This window comes from Amblyomma mixtum, chromosome 2 (genome assembly GCF_055824585.1).
Source record: "Amblyomma mixtum isolate Tamu chromosome 2, ASM5582458v1, whole genome shotgun sequence".
NCBI lineage: Eukaryota > Metazoa > Arthropoda > Arachnida > Ixodida > Ixodidae > Amblyomma > Amblyomma mixtum.
In genome coordinates this window covers 291,941,351-291,957,163 of record NC_143013.1, presented here as the reverse complement: position 1 = coordinate 291,957,163, position 15,813 = coordinate 291,941,351, and the positions used below count along the sequence as shown (strand labels likewise).

Genomic DNA, 15,813 nt, shown 5'->3' with positions numbered 1-15,813 from the left:
CACATCCCGTGAAATACTCAAGCCTTTTAGCTTTCCGTTTCTGCTGAAAGGCGACCAGTTCGGCTGTGAGCTCAATCTGTGAGATCGCGTTCGCTAAAAGAAATGTCATCCCACTGCTTGCTAGGCAGCTTTAATATTTATACTTCGCGGGCGGCAGAATATAACTGATTAAAATCATGGGGGAACGCAAAGTAGAATACTACGAGTGTATGCAGCCCTTTTTATTTAGCTCTCGATACTTCCGAGTTTATCTTTGCCCACCTACACGAGATCACTGTCCAAAAGACGGGCCTGGCGAGCACTACTCTTCATCACTTCCTTCTGGGTTAAAAAGAACCAACTTTCTGGAAGCCAAACTACGGTTTCAGAACCTTTGTCGGCCAGTTTCTTATCGGTGTAGTAGCGGTCTACTTGCTCAGAGTGAGCAGTATACCTAAAGGGTTACTGTGAAACGGGCCGGGCCGGGCTGGGCTCGCTGAGCGATAATTTAGCGGGCCCGGGCCGGGCCCGGGCTTGGAGCCGCGGGCCTGGGCCGGGCTCGGGCTTCAGGTCTCGGGCCCGAACCGGGCTCGGGCCTCAGATTGAGGCCCGTGCAGTGCTCTAATTCAAAGTGCTAAGCTAAGTGGAGTGCCATGTCCTTTACAATGCAAAACGCGCGAACGATCACAACGGTCACGACACGCACCGAGATCAAAGGCCGCCACTTGAAATCTGTGGTTTGCCGGTTGCACTTTTCGCAGCGGTAGTCTCCGTTCTCCAGGTCAACCACCTTCTTGTAGCAGGATTCACTGGGACAGGCTTTGTAGAGGGCGTTTTTCTTGCTGATGACAGAAACGTACGCCTTGACGTTGTAGTAATCTGGTCCATTTTGGCCCAGACCCTCCCCCTTAGCTTGAGCCAGACTCTTCCAGTTGTCTTGAGTTCGTCCTGTGAAGTAGCCAAGAGGCTACCTTGAGCGCTTGTCATCAAAGTTGCTTGTATATGCAGCAATGCGGTAATTGTTGGGGCACGTCCGCTCGTGCTGGTTATGAGGCCACAGTCATGGTGTAAAATGCACTCAACTCACACAAGTAGAAAAAACTTGCTGTGCTTTTAAAATGTCGCTCCTTGCAGTCCAGCTGTGAATCCCTACATGGCGCAAGCGAATCGTGTAAAGACTAGTACTGTCCGGGCCATAAGACTAATAGTTTCGAGGAAAGCAGTGATGCTAACACCATTTCTCACGGCAGATGAGTAGAAACAGGGCTGAGCTTAACTTGAACAGGGGAGATGCTTAGAATGAATGTTTTTTTTCTCGGTCAATTAGCCCCACTAAGCAGCTGCGGCCCTGTCTTCTGTGTGGCCCTGTGTTTTTTTTTTCTTAACCCCTTATGACACCCCACGCGCTACGAAATTCACACCCATTCACCGTTCATTATGATTAACACCACCATTTATTATTCTTTACTGGCCCTAAGCTGAGAACTAAATAGAAGGGGGGCAATAATATGCGTATGTGATCATATCAATATGAAAGGAAAAAACACAAACGAGAAGACATTAAAGCGCTGTACAAATCTATGAAATCGTGAGGCCTGTAGTGTAAAAAAAAAAAACTAAATATGAGCATGCTTTGACACGGTATTCGATCGTAACAATATGTTTTCAAAGCACAATCCATACAAAAAGAAATCAAGAAGGCAACGAGAAATATGGTATATAAATGAGAATTAGTAGTAGCTAGAAAAATAAATTACGTTCATTGCTATAGCCAAGCAGGATATAAACAAAAAAAAACATGATGAGCTATTGCTGCTTACAAATTTAATGGATCAAAGTGGCTTAAACTGCTTAAATGCTTAAAGTGGCTTAAATGAGCTGCTTAAACTTAGTTGTGGCGTTCGTTGACGATGGATTCGAGAATCGAGTTCCATTCATCAATGGCCACAGGCAAGAAAGATTTAATGAAAGTTATTGTGGTACCACTTATACGCTGTATACTAAAAGGATTAATATATCGGCTCGACGTTCGTATGAGTTGTACTAAAGTCAGATTCGAAGGTCAGGGCGATTGCAACACAGTGTATGAAATAGGCACAGCCGTGATATATTCCGTCGATGAGCTAATGAGTCGATACCAGTGGACGTTTTGATGGCACTAGCTCTAATCAATGTATCATATTTTGAGAAGATGAAGCGAGCCGCCCATTTGTGTATAGCTTCAAGTAGTTTAATCAAGTTATGAAGGCTTCATACTGCGCAGGCACCTTCGAGTTTGGGTCGCACGTATAACCTCATAGGCAAGATTAGGGGTGGAGGAAGGGGATTAAAAAAAAGAGAGAACACATAAAGAAGACAAATGCTCTAGGTGTGTTGTCCACCAGTTTCGAGATGCGTTCCAACCAGTTCAATTTGCTCGTGACAACACGACCTAGATATCGGCGCGATTCAACTCATGAAACGGTCGCGGAGTTTATTAAGTGTGAATAATTTAGGTTGTAACAGTTTCGGGACACTTGCGTTTACTTACATTTTGATATGTTGACTTTCATCACCCGGGCGCTGCACCAATTTTCTATTATATTAGTTGATATTCTTTTACTTATTTATTATATTTAGGTCTTTCTGCTGGGGTGGCTGATCAGAGGTGGTGGCTATGCGACGATAGTACGCAATCGTCCACGAAGAGGCGAACTGTAGATTAGATACCTGTAGGTAGGTCGTCAATGAAGACTGTAAATAAAAGTGGACCGAGCGCGGAACCTCAGGGCACTTCTGAAATGACCTTGGGTGTTTTGGAGCGATAGTTCCAGGCTGGTAGTACTGAAGCAGCCTAAGGCATGTAATGTCCCGATGGTATACGAACATGGCTGTTTTAAAATTTCTCTAAACCTCAGATAAAAAGTAACAAAAGAAAGTGGTTACCTACCAGCATCTTGACTGCCGGAAATCGAGCGCGGCTGCATGTGAGCGCCCTCTATGGTGTACCACTCCCTAAGTGCGTGGCATTCTGGAATGTCTGGCGTTATGTGCAGCGCACCTGATGACGTCAAGGAGAGGGAAACACCTGAAAGTGAACAGTAACGAAGCAATAAGCAGCTACGCAAGCTCTGGAGTAATCGAATGCGCAGCCACAATTCTTCTGGTCAATCGAAGTTCAGCTCATTTCCGAAGTCATGCAGTCGCTTTCGCGTTGTTAAAAATTGGCTGCGGTTTAGAACTGGTTAAACCTGGAGGATTGCGATAGCAACGAGGAGAGAGAGAGAGGCGATGGAGAGCGCGCAGCAGCGGCGGCCCCGGCACGCTAGCTATACGCCGCTACTGCACATGCGCAACTGGCCAGCGCGGCGGCTGCACCTGTGAGTCACCCGCACAGCGATGGCGGCGGCGCGCCAGCTGTGCGCCGTGTGACGTGGCTGTCCCTCGCGCATGCGCAGTATCGCCTTTCCTCGACTCCGCGAAATGGCTCGGCGACTAGCGTAGTGTTGCTTTCGCAACCAAAGTTAACGCTGATGTAGAAAGACATCTAGATTTGGCGGCTAAATGTGCGTGTTTGCATTACCAAGCTACGTCGTTTCTTCCACACATAGTTGTGTGCGGAGGTTGTAAATGCAGAATCGACCAGCATCATGTGCTTGTTTCTCTTTTCACTTTCTATACGAGCGTATAATATTCGCAATTACGCAATCATTTCCCCCCCTAATCAATATCACTCTTAAAGCAGTAGGATATCCCCTGCGCTTTTGTTGGTTTCAGTGACTCTCTATTCCTTTCGCATACATACTTTTAAATGTATATTCATATAAAATACAACTTTTCACCGACCACCGCTTAATTTACTCTACAGCTGCCGATACAAATGATCAGGTTGAAATCGGCCGACGCCTGGAAAATTTACACGACTGCTGCATGGAACGCAGGAGTAAAATTAATTACTAGCAGTAGACGTTTACCCATATAGCATGGAAAAATCTGTGCTTTTCTTTGAATAAAAAATTGGCGAAAACTTCGTCAAATGCACAGTCGGGGACAAAAGAATGTGGACCGTGCGCGCAGTGAATAGAACGGGTAGAACTGGATAAAACAGCGCAACGGAAGACGAAAAAAGACAAGGACAAACACTAGCGCTGGACAAACAGGAAGCACCAGCGCTGGTGTCTGTCCTTCTCTTGTCTCGGCTTCATTTGCTCTGTTTTATCCAGTTCTTCAAAAATGTACCAACCAGAGCGTATTTGCCCTCATCTGGAAAAACGGATAGCTCTATCATTAGCCGCCAGCTGGAGAATGCACTTATGGAACTGAAAGTCCAACTCTTATTTGACTTTCAGCTTCCAAAGCTCTTTTTTTTTCGTTCTTGTATTTCTTTGTGGAATGGCCTTCTGGGTTGCGCTGCAGCAGCGCAAAATGTCAGACTATAGACGCTTATTGGATTCATATTTTAGGCGACGAGAAAACTGGGCGATGATGGTATTTCCTGTAGTTATTGTTGCTGTTGTTGCAGTCGTGCTATAGACATGCTTTCTTATGGTGTGTCGTCAGTGCGTTATGTCACAGCATTCATAAACAGGTATCCTGGCGAGTGCCTCATCTCCCTATCTTTTTGGGATGTGTACAACTCGACAATACCTGCGCCATCCCTGGCACACTCTAAGCACGAACCACAAAGCGACGTCGTCTCCGCAATGGCCGGTGGCATGCAAGGACACGAACCGCCGTGTGGTCGAGCCGATATGCTGATTCATGTGCAACGAACTCCAGTCCGACCACGTACAGTCTTTGTCAAAAGTTTAGAGCCCAGGTGGTTCACTTCCAAGCTTTATACTGGGACTCCAGGAGCATTCATGGAAGTCCTACCTATTGCAGGAGGCAGTACCAGAAATCTTCTCATGTCCAGAAAATTTAGAGCGCTAGAGATCCATTTAGAACGACACAGTGTGGCTCAAAAGAAAACCCCCTGGGCTCCAAACTTTTGACAAAGGCTGTACACAAAGCAAGGTAGCTCAACACCGAAGGTTTCGCCTAAAGTCGTTGCTTATATGTCCGTCTTCCAGGATATTTCATTCCGCTATGCTCTTCTGTCGTCTATTCAGAGAAGACGCATGGTGGGGGCTATGAAGACAATGAACACTGCGATCCCACCGGACCTGGTTACTAAGCGGAAATGGAGTCTGCATCCACCGTCAAACGACACTCCCGCCGCGCCAGCACCGCCTCGAGAGCGCTGCACGGATTGCGGGTTTGCGTCGGACGCAGCTGGCGTCCGCCACCTCCTCTGGACATGTGCAGCGCTGCACCCCACCAATGTTTGGGCGACCATGGGCCCAAAGATGAACGCGTTCAGTGTCCGCAGCGTCGCAGTCTTCTAAACTGAATCTGTGATATTTATTTTTACCTCATCCAATGCTCCTCGCCCCCTCCCCCACGCCCTTCTTACCCATTCCTTCTCATATTCCCATTAAAGGCAGTAAAGTCACTCCCACCACCATCAGCCTGATGCGTCTGTTCAAATGCATGCGCTCTTGTTCAAAGACGAACCGGAATGTGCCAAGGTAAACAACACATACAAGGTTTGGCACCTTCCCCCATGGCAAAGAACTGAGAGCAATAGCTGTACTGCAGCTCACCCCCCTATCATGAGCACACATGTCCCAAGGCCTACCCAAGCCGTAAGACCAGATATGGCACATCCATACCGCACTTCTCCAGACCACATGTCGTTTATGGCTCAGGCTCATCCCAGGCAACATTGCGTTTCGCCGGGATGTTCTTAGGACAGGTGTCTCTTTGGCCAGGAGGTGCTTTACTGAGGAGTTTCTTTGACCATGAGGTTTTTCTGGCCAGGGGGTCCTACGGGCAAGGAGATTCTTTGGCCGGGATCCGGGAGGTCCTATGGTCAGGACCCGGGAGACTCTTTGGCCAGGAATTTCTTTCGCCGGGAAGTTCATTGGCCAAATGGTTCATAGCCGGGAGGCCCTTCGCCCAAGCGTTTCGTTATCCAGGAGGTCATTTGACGAAGACAAGCATGGCAACAAGGTTATCTGCTCAGGAGGTCCTTTCGCCGGGTAGTTCTTTGGACAGGAAGACCTTAGGTGAGGTTCTGCAGCAGTAGGTACTTTAGACCGAACAATCTTTGGCCAGGAGGTTATTTGCCCAGGATGTCCTTTGCCCAAGAGGTCCTTTAGCCATGAAGTTCTTAGGACAGGTGTCCCTTTGGTGACGATGTTGTTTAGCCAGAATATTCTTTGAGCAGAAGGTTCTCTGGCCGGAGGCTAATTTGCCCAAGAGGTTCCTTGATCAGGACGTTCTTTAGCGAGGAAGTTCCTTACAAAGGAGGCCCTTCGGACAGGAGACTCATGACCGAAAGGTGATCCTCCTAGGAGGTTCCTTAGCCAGGAGGTCCTTTGGCCAGAAAGTGCTGTGGGCACGAGGCCTTTTATGGAGGCTCTTTAGCCAGGAAGTTACATGGCGAGTACATCCTTTGGCCAGGAGGTGAATCTGAAGTTCTCCCTCCCGATACACTACGACCGCAACGTAGTTTATCAGGAAAAAGACCCTCTCACAGGTTTCTCTGACGTCCCTGTTTAAATAGGATACACTGAAAAAAATGCATGCAAAGAAAGCTCATATGTGGAAGCAAACAAAGATCCAAACTTAAAAGCGATAAAAAAAGGCGTCGACAGACACTACAAGGCTGGCTTACCGTTGAAGTAAGTTACGCGAACTTCTTTCGCAGCCACCACCTGATTGCAGCACCCGTCAAATCTCTCCGCCTGCGATTTCGAAAAGGTAAGAACCATATTTATCGCTCCTATTTTTGTGATCTTAGTAGTTTGGTTCGAAATATGTTTTTGCCTCGTTGGCCTTGATAAAAATAGAGTCGCCTAGCCACCACCTACAGAAATCACGCCTCGCGACCTGCAGACGCACGTTAGAGCAGCTGAAGAACTTTTTGTCCCAAAATTTCTCAGAACTGAGGCGTTATTGGACACAAAACACAAAGCAAACTGGGAACACTAGCAGTGGAAGCATTCCACGTGCAGTTAACAAGCATCTCCAGTACGTTCCACACTCGGTTGCCCGTTTTCGTGAACAGCCGGGGTGGTCATTGTATACGTTCACATTCATATGTGTATGCACGTATGTGCAGACGCAGTTGGGAGCTTATGAAAGGCAATATCAGATAAAAACTCGTCGCCGGCTTTGCACGCGACCTGGAACCGATTACGGACCTTAATACTGAGTGCGCGAAATGCACAGTGCGCTAATCAACGTGTCGTAATCCGTCCTAGATGCAAACATTAAATTTGCTGGCCGAAAGCACGTTCGATAAATTTGTGACGCATGGTGTACGTGTGCACGTATGCACGTGCAGTGCACTTGAAAGGCTTTCGAAGGGAGTCTTCAAACCTGCTGTCGCAACTCTGCTGAAGGAACAAAAATTTCTGAGGTTAAACCAGTCTCCATTCTGCACCCTCATTCGGCACAGAGCACGGACCACGTGCCACGCGCAGTCGCACCTGATCTCCCCAGAGCGTGAGGCGCACCTCGGTGCCGCTTTGGTCCATCAGTCGCATGTCCCGCTTCTTCAGCTCCTGGTTCGTCTTGCGCACAATCACCGTCTCCACCTCGTCCACCCGCGTGCAGACTCCGATCACGTCTGCGAGCACGGCACATAAGATACTGCAACCACGCAAAGGACTGCTGAACGGGGCCACCCGCGCATGCAGTTCAATAAACATTACTCCAACGGAGGTGTTGCCTACTGCTTCGACTATATGCTCATTGTGTATAAAACAACCACAAAATTGCTTTAAATCATCAAGAAAACAAGCATCTAAAGCACACATAGAGTTTTCATTAGCCCAGCAGAAAAATACCACATGTCCCTAAGATGCCTGTTCCTACTGGGTGACGGGCAGATTTCAAGAAGGTAGAGGAAAGCAGCACAGATATAATGATGTATACTAAAATCGCTGCTACGTGCGTATGCCGTTCTAATATGCTATATCAAAGAATCAAGGCCACTCGTGAAAAGAAAACCTATACCAAATTGAAATAACGAAAATCACCTTGTCCTGCACTGGGCACCACCGGCCTGAAGATGTGAAATATTCTGAATTTTATGCTCAGGAAGCGTTACGCACAAAACAATTGTATCTACACCTGACAATGAGAGGCTAATTTCCCGGCAACCGTGCCATCATTGTCTCTGTTGAAAGAAAAGACGGCGTGCTCACCGACGACAATGTCCTTGCTCATTTCTTGCAGGCGCTCAAGGGACACAAAGTTGAAATGAAGCGCGGGGATTTTCAAGGTATCGTCGTTGCAGGGCACGATGGTCGTTTCTGACGTGAAAGACATCTCGTAACCGTTCTTGTTCGAAGATGCGTAACCTGGCTTGGCCTTCTTGACTATGGCTTTCGAAATGTAGTACACCTAGAAAAAAAATATGGGGGCCTTTATGTAGAAGTCTCTCCTTCAACAGAACCTCCCGTTACCCTTTACACCTCGGTCCGGCTGCCGCACTGGAAGCTGCATGGGCGCTCGCAGAGAAGACAGTTGTATGGCGCGGACAATGCAATACTTCCACGATTCTGCAGCCACCCCTATCACGACTGCTGGCTGTCGCTCCCCTCTATACTTCTCCTCACTATCCTCTCCCTTTCCCTTTCGTTTCCGCCGGCTGCAGCTCGGGTGCTTAAGATATTAGATAGCAATTGCCGCGGCCGGCAACACTCTTTTGCTTCACTTTTTACTTTTTAAATAAACCACTACCACCACCACCAAAGCGGTTAGGCTTCGCATGCTAGGGTAAGCGCCCACTCCTCCAATTTTAAAACGCTAGCACTAAGACCAGGGCTGTGGCATGTTGCAAGTTGCGCGTCCGCGCCGAGGGTGGCGCCATGGTCGAAACGATTGCAGCGATCCTGGTATCAGCGGTAAACGCGGCTGCAGTTAAGCCTAATAAAAGTGAAATTTTTCGACCACTATCAATAATAAAAACATGCTTATGAGCTAAATTATAACCAGCCATAGGTATTAAAAATAAGATATCAAAGAAATTAGTTGCGAAGATGACGACGCGGGTAACGCGGCAGCAGACGACAAGCAGACGACGCCCGGTCAGCCGCGCAAGCGAAAACGGCGACGTCGGCGACATTCGCACTGCAGCAGCGTCATTAGCGTCATGTCGAGTCACACAGTGAGCTTTTCTTGGAGTCTTTATACTAAGAACTAGCACTGCAGCATATTATATTGTCCCTAGCCCAACGCACTGATTTCTTCTACACGAGTCAAAGGTTGAAAATTTTCGCTGCCTTTCTCTGCGTGTGCTTATTCATAGCCACAGACTGATGCGTTTCAATACATGTCAGATGTTTTACTTCCCTGCTATTTACCTAAATCTCTTACAAAGTCGCGTACAAACCTATATTCAGTCATTTTATTATGTATACTGTACCTACCTTGACACCTTTTTTATCCCCTATATATTTTCTGTGCACTCATGTCTTCTAGGTTCACATAATGGCGTTTTTTTATTTTGATTTTTAGGATGCCTGTCACTGATATTGCGATGCCATTGATGCCCGAAATCACTTTTTGAACATAGTTTGTCACTGCTGATGTTCTCTTAATAAATTGTTCTTTGTACAAAACCATTTACGCTTTTCGTTCTCGAGCGATCGCAGCTGCTAAGCATCGCGCCGTTCGCCACCATACAGCATGCTACATCAACAGACACATCGAAATACAAAAGCGAGTGAGCAGATTCCGTAAGTACTTGGGAAATCAAGCGTGAATGCAGCGCGGGATTAGTTAATCACCAGTATTTACAAAGCTTGGATCGAGCTAGCGGCCGCCAGCACCACGAACGCGCGAGTACAGTGCACTGTAGCGCGAGCAACCGGCCACAACCAGCCGCCTAAACGCGCCGCCATATTGGATTTTTGATGCATTTACCGCCTCTCCCAGGTGCCGCCACCATCGCCTTCGAAGAAAAAACGTCCCCATTGGCTCTATGAGAGTGTCACTCCCTTGCTAAGACCCTAGCATTTGGCCTAGCCACGCTAAATCGCCAGCCTTTTTTTTCTTCAGCTCGCTCTTTCATTTCGCTGTCCCTGAGCTTTAGCTCCGTGTCCAGCAGTGAACCATGTTTGCTGTCTCGGCGTTTCTTTTACAAAACACTACTCATTCCTCATAGGTACGCCCGGCAACCCGGCACCCGTGACTTCAGTCCTCCCCCACTGGCGACGAGAGATCATCGGACAAGGGCCACACTGATAGTCAGCCCTAATGACATGCCAAGCATTCTTCAGATTCCTAGGAACGTTGTGCTTGTGCGACACGTTGTCACTTTAGTGCACTCACATCACCTGACCTCCTCCGTAATTACTTTACTCAACTTGCCCTCTACATCCCACCCTCTGTTGCCCACAAGGCAGGGTAACCAACCGGAATCGTCTTCAAGCTAATCTCCGGCCTTTCCTCTTTTTTTCTCTCTCTTGCCCGACTCTCTGGGCCGATCGCACATCATGCTGTATCTGTTTTGAGCCGGAGTACCAAGATTCAATCCTGGGCGCTCCGGCCGCATTTCGATGGACGCGAAACGCAAAGAGCGCCTATGTGCCGTGCGATGTCAACGCACGTTAAAGATCCCCTCGACACTATCCTTACGTTTCAAAATATTAAAACTTGACAGCGAAGCGACGCTCACTGCGCCACCTCACTTCAGCTGCTCATTAATACATTCACCGTCTAAGCACAACTACAGGCAAGGCAGTTAGGCTTACTTTGCTGTCCTCTACGATGTTGCACAGCCGGTCGCACTCAGAGTTGAAAGCCACGGCGCGTATCTCTCCGCTTTCGTCCAGCAGGATCATGGAAAAACGTTGTCCTCGACCTCTGGCGGTGTCATATGGCTGGACGCTCGATTTGTTCGTAACACGCGCTCTGATGGTCCACCTCGAATGTGCAAGAGAAAGAAGCAAGTCTATGTTTCAGCAGTTCAAGACACACGCAATACTGGCTTCCCAGGACGCCACTGTCGTCAGCCTAGTGGCCTCAAGTGAACACAAAAACACTCTCAACTTTAATTTGAGCTCGTGTCGAATGACTTTATGGTCAGATAAACACCTCGTACCCACGCATGCTTGTTGGTGACAATGAAACGAGACAAATTTTTAAGTGGGCGCATGCTCCTTTGGCATCTTAGGTTACACAAATGATCTTAACTTCTTAATTAAATTCAAAGGCGCCAAACCATACGCACACACACACACACACAGGAGAAGAAAGAAAAACGAGACAGAGCGCCTGTCTCGTCTTTCTTTCTTCTCCTGTGTGTGTGTGTGCGTATGGTTTGGCGCCTTTGAATTTAATTATGAATAACTACCAACTAGCCCAACAACAAGTTCTTCTAAGATATTAACTTCTTAAGCAGGTCCAGCTCAGGAAGTTAAACAGAATACGGTGAGTAGGTTAAGATGGCAGGAATTTAGATTGAAACATGGTTTATTTGGATGTCGTTTCGACTCGAATAAAATATCGAACTCTATATATGCGACGTAGCTCTGGGTTTCAAAGTAACAACTACTGCAATACCCCAAAGCACAGCCTTGCAATGACCTGATCACGGTATAGCTTCAGTGAGCACTGATTCATTACATCAGCATTTTGCCGTTCACGGCCATTAAAATGAGCAATTCAGGGACAAGGACTCCGCCTGATATGTTGCCCTGTAGCCGCGAGTTTCGTTAGCTCCCCGGTAGCGCGCGGTTTGTGCAGACCATATGAACAGCATAAGTTTAAAATCTCAAGTAACATTCACGGGGATGCGTCCAAGATCACATCGCACGCAGCCACGAAATGGACACCCATGAGTAAAGCAGGCACGGCGAATATCTGGCAGTGCTACTAAAAGCCATATAGAGATGATGAAAAGTAACGGAGCGGTAGTGATGCTGCCACAGAATGATTATCGTGCTCACGCTTTTAAAAAAAAAGCTCGCTAAAAGAAAGCGTCGGCATGCTATGGTCGGTAAAAGCTAGAAAGGAACTCACCTATTGGAAAAAGGAGTTAGCGATGCGATAGGGACAACACCACTGTCAGAACCTGGGTCTTGGCAGTGGCTGTATGACGATGACGCTGATGCCGATGCTGAAAACGAACTGAGCAATCACTTCTGATGCCAACATACGACATCTTCTGTGTCACATTTTCAAAGGTCATTCATGACTGAGAAGTTCCACGGAAAAGAAGAGATCCCGTCTTCTCGCATATCTTCGTCAAACACCGTAAGAAAACTCAGAGGTGCCGTGCAATGCAAAATTAAAAATGACGCCACCTAACCACCCCTCAGTAGCCACGTTTCTGCCACTCATCTCCAAGGACTCCATCGTGGTACATAGGTAGGCACAGTGCCAAACTGGGCGTGGGGAATAAAACCTGTCCCCTTCTCTTCCTCTTAATCACATGTACCGTACTCTACGTTGTGCTGGGTGGAGGATGAGTAAAATAATTTTATGTTGATAGAAACCAAGCTCGAATTATTTGTAGTGCTGTTACAATCGTTGCGTCCAAACAATGTGTCTACATTGTGGTGGTACCGCGCAATGCGGGAAATTATCCGTGTACTTCGACAAAGCTTGGGGCTGAGCCAGTTGGAAGGACGTACTTTCAATGTAAAATGTAAGACAGCGCAACACAAATGGCCACCGGGTGACGAAAACATGGGACGACACAGATTTGTTTGTGCAGGCTTTTCGTCGTCCTGTGGTCGTTTGTATTGGGCAATATGCGTCTTAAAAAAATACCCCTGAACGCGTTTCAGTAATTCAGCAATACCATAATGGCTGCACATAGTGGCTGCAATCTGGATAGTAATTCGTAGCTTTTATTGTACGCCTGTCATTCGGAACAATAATGCTGTTCGCCCGTAAAGACAAGATTACAAAGGCAGCAACAGTGTTTCATTTGCAGCCGCATTCATGCTCATGCTAAAATTAAGGCTATCTGAAACATGGTTTTGCTTCTATTTGCCAGTATAAATTTCACTTTTTTATTTAAAACCTAACTAACTTATTCTGAAACATGGTTTTGCTTCTATTTTCCAGTATAAATTTCACTTTTTTATTTAAAACCTAGCAAACTTAATTCAACTGCAGAGTGCGTTTGCCGAATAACTACACGTAATGCGGATATTAGACTAATGCAGTAAAGCTGCCTCATGCACGCTGAGCTATGTTTGCGGTTAAACCAACCAAGATGCATGCGTTATCAGCGAGTTAATTGTCTTCTTTCCTTAGCCCCTAGTAATGGTTTTTGAAGAAAGGAAATAGCACAGTAACTGTTCATTTCTTGATGGGCACCTCAACCGCGCCGTGAGAGACGAGAGGAATGTAGGAGTGAAAGAAGAAAGAGAGAAAGAGGTGCCGTAGTGGAGGAGTCTTGGACCCTTTGTCTCTTTATTCTTTCAACCCTACCTTCCTCCCTTCCCTCACGGCACGGTTGAGGTATCCTCCAAGAGATGAGACAATTACTGTGTCAATTCCTTGTCTCAAAAACCACTAATTTAATTTTTTTATGGAATAAGCGTTATGCATGGCCCTGTATTTTATCACATACCATAACTCTATGCTTAACAGGAAAGCTAGAAGTTAAATTTCTAACTATTATAATCTTGCAGTTAACAGCGTAATGATAGTGCAGTTGTTCATGAAACCAGGAAAAGTGGTATAGGGTTTTAATGCAGTGAAAGTGGGCAGACGTGCGAAAGCCTGTGTTTAGCCTGGTTGGCTCACGGTTTTGCTTTTCTGGGTCGTCAGCATGTGTGGCGGCTATATGAGACCGAGGTGAAGCTCTGATCGAAGTTAAGCTGATCTGATCTGATTTGTTCGTTCCGCAGATGAAAGTTGATGAAGAATACCATCTGCAATGCACAGCGTGAGTGTGTGTTGCAGTTCAACACGGGGCGTGATCGGCTGCGGTGAAAGTATGGTGCTCTCGTGCAGTGGCCAGCGAAGCTGATCTGTTCGCGCCTCCGCGGGTTCGAAACCCAGTAGCGGCATGACCCTTGAGGGTCATGCAAGACACAAGGTTCTTGGTTGGGTTCTATCCCGTGAAGTAGCGCTTTCGCACTAAAATAACCAAACACTCTGAAGCGCAGCAAGATCGACGCGCCCGAGAAAAAAGGCTGCCACCGTCTGGAAGACGTTGAAGTAACGAGTGTCAGCTGTTTGGTTTAATACAATGCTATTGTAGATGGCGCTGCGAGTCTCAGTGCGAGATGTGCTGTTTTCTAGTTGCTGTCACAGATGGCGCTGTGATCTCAGGGTGGTAGCAGACCCCACGAAATCTCGAAACGTGATGAGTACGAGAGAGCTAACGCTCTTAAAACTGCTTCGGACTAAAAAGAAATCACAGAGTAAAACAGATCCGCGTCGCTGGAGGGAACACGGCGATATGCTAGAAGTGTACGCTGTTCATGAACGTAAATTAAAAATAACAAATATCTGGATGGTGCTTCGGTAAACAAACGGCGATGCAGCTCCGAGCTCTCCTCACCTGTAGATGGGGCATCTGGTGAAGAGGACGGCACCGCAACATTCCGTAGTATACAGCGCTGGGTGAGTCCTTTTTCTTTGACGCTCAGTCCTAGCACAGTCAGGATGCCCCTGAGAAAGTTTGGGGATTTAAATGAATAAGTGACAAGCACAGCAGCTGACTGGTTTAGGTGGCTGCGCGGCTGTCACAAATAATAAGTAAATGCTTGAAAAAAGACCGCCACATATTGTGGCGTTTCAGATATATAACGCACGGATATTAAGAGTAACCTGTGACTACCAAGTGAACCATTATAACTGCAGATACAGAATTCTGTTAGAAGCGCTAAATGCGACGACGACTGTCATGCAGACGTCACTGCTCAGCTAAAATGTATTCTCTTAAACTGTTTGACTGTTCTCCTCAGAATGTTTCTGATCTGCCAGTAGGTTGATGAAAAGCACGAAACCGCTATTTTTATGTGTACACTGAAGAATTATGACAAAATCCCAGTACTATCAGCATTCGTGACAAACAGAAAAACCGGTTAGATGCGAGCGAATTATTCGTTAAAACCTTTTTTATTAGTCCAAAGCTTTAATTCTTGCTGTGTGTTGCTAAATAAGTTGCATTGGGACTGCTACTTTTCTGCCTTTTACACACGGAAATATTTACAGCGCATTTATAACGTTAACGAAAATTGTTAAAACATACCCAAGCGGTGCGGAGTACCAAAAGTAGTGGTCCAACTGCACCACTGCGAATTGTTCGATTTCATCGTTGTCGACCTTCATGCTGAGCTCGGTCCCTAGCATGACACCTGTACGACGAGGACGCAACTTCTGTAGATGCACTTTAGCCAAAATACACAACTCTGAGGCAAGTAGTCAAACTCATAGCTCACGTGTGCATTCTTGCAGTCCATCCCAGAGCATTACCCTGTATCTGTTGCCAGCGCGAATTGGTACGGGCGCTAATTTCTGCAAATACGAAAAGTTCTTACATGCGGAAAGTTTATATCGGTGGATCAACGCCAAAGAAGCATGTCATGCTGAGCATATGCATATACTGACCAAGATCTGCACAATGGGCTTGTCAACCTCTTGCTTGCTGAAGATGCGCTGCAAAATAGAGACAATATATAATTAAATGGTTTTCATCGCTCCGTTCCTCAGCAGTGGGTTTTACTACTTTCGCAAACGAGCAGCCTTTTCTTTCCTGAACTTAGCTACGTGTATTTTTTTATTTCGCGTTTCTAAAGCTATAAACTGCACTCGCCGCGGTGGCTCAGT

At 46.8% G+C, this 15,813-nt stretch overlaps 1 protein-coding gene across 2 annotated transcripts in view; it reads right to left on the bottom strand.

Annotated features, from left to right (window-relative positions):
* LOC149364465 (replication protein A 70 kDa DNA-binding subunit-like) overlaps positions 1 to 15,813 on the bottom strand; it is a 41,890-nt gene that overhangs the window by 7,014 nt on the left and 19,063 nt on the right. The window contains exons 2-12 of one of the 2 annotated variants that reach the window (XM_089574413.1): positions 15,595 to 15,642; positions 15,426 to 15,501; positions 15,236 to 15,341; positions 14,543 to 14,652; positions 12,040 to 12,136; positions 10,770 to 10,941; positions 8,217 to 8,415; positions 7,524 to 7,636; positions 6,680 to 6,749; positions 2,909 to 3,046; positions 686 to 927 (exon numbers count right to left, since the gene is read on the bottom strand). In XM_089574413.1, the coding sequence (XP_089430539.1) occupies positions 686 to 927; positions 2,909 to 3,046; positions 6,680 to 6,749; positions 7,524 to 7,636; positions 8,217 to 8,415; positions 10,770 to 10,941; positions 12,040 to 12,136; positions 14,543 to 14,652; positions 15,236 to 15,341; positions 15,426 to 15,501; positions 15,595 to 15,642 (1,371 nt within the window). Of the gene's footprint in view, positions 1 to 685; positions 928 to 2,908; positions 3,047 to 6,679; positions 6,750 to 7,496; positions 7,637 to 8,216; positions 8,416 to 10,769; positions 10,942 to 12,039; positions 12,137 to 14,542; positions 14,653 to 15,235; positions 15,342 to 15,425; positions 15,502 to 15,594; positions 15,643 to 15,813 lie in introns of both variants that reach the window. The other variant, XM_089574412.1, reaches the window with a different exon arrangement.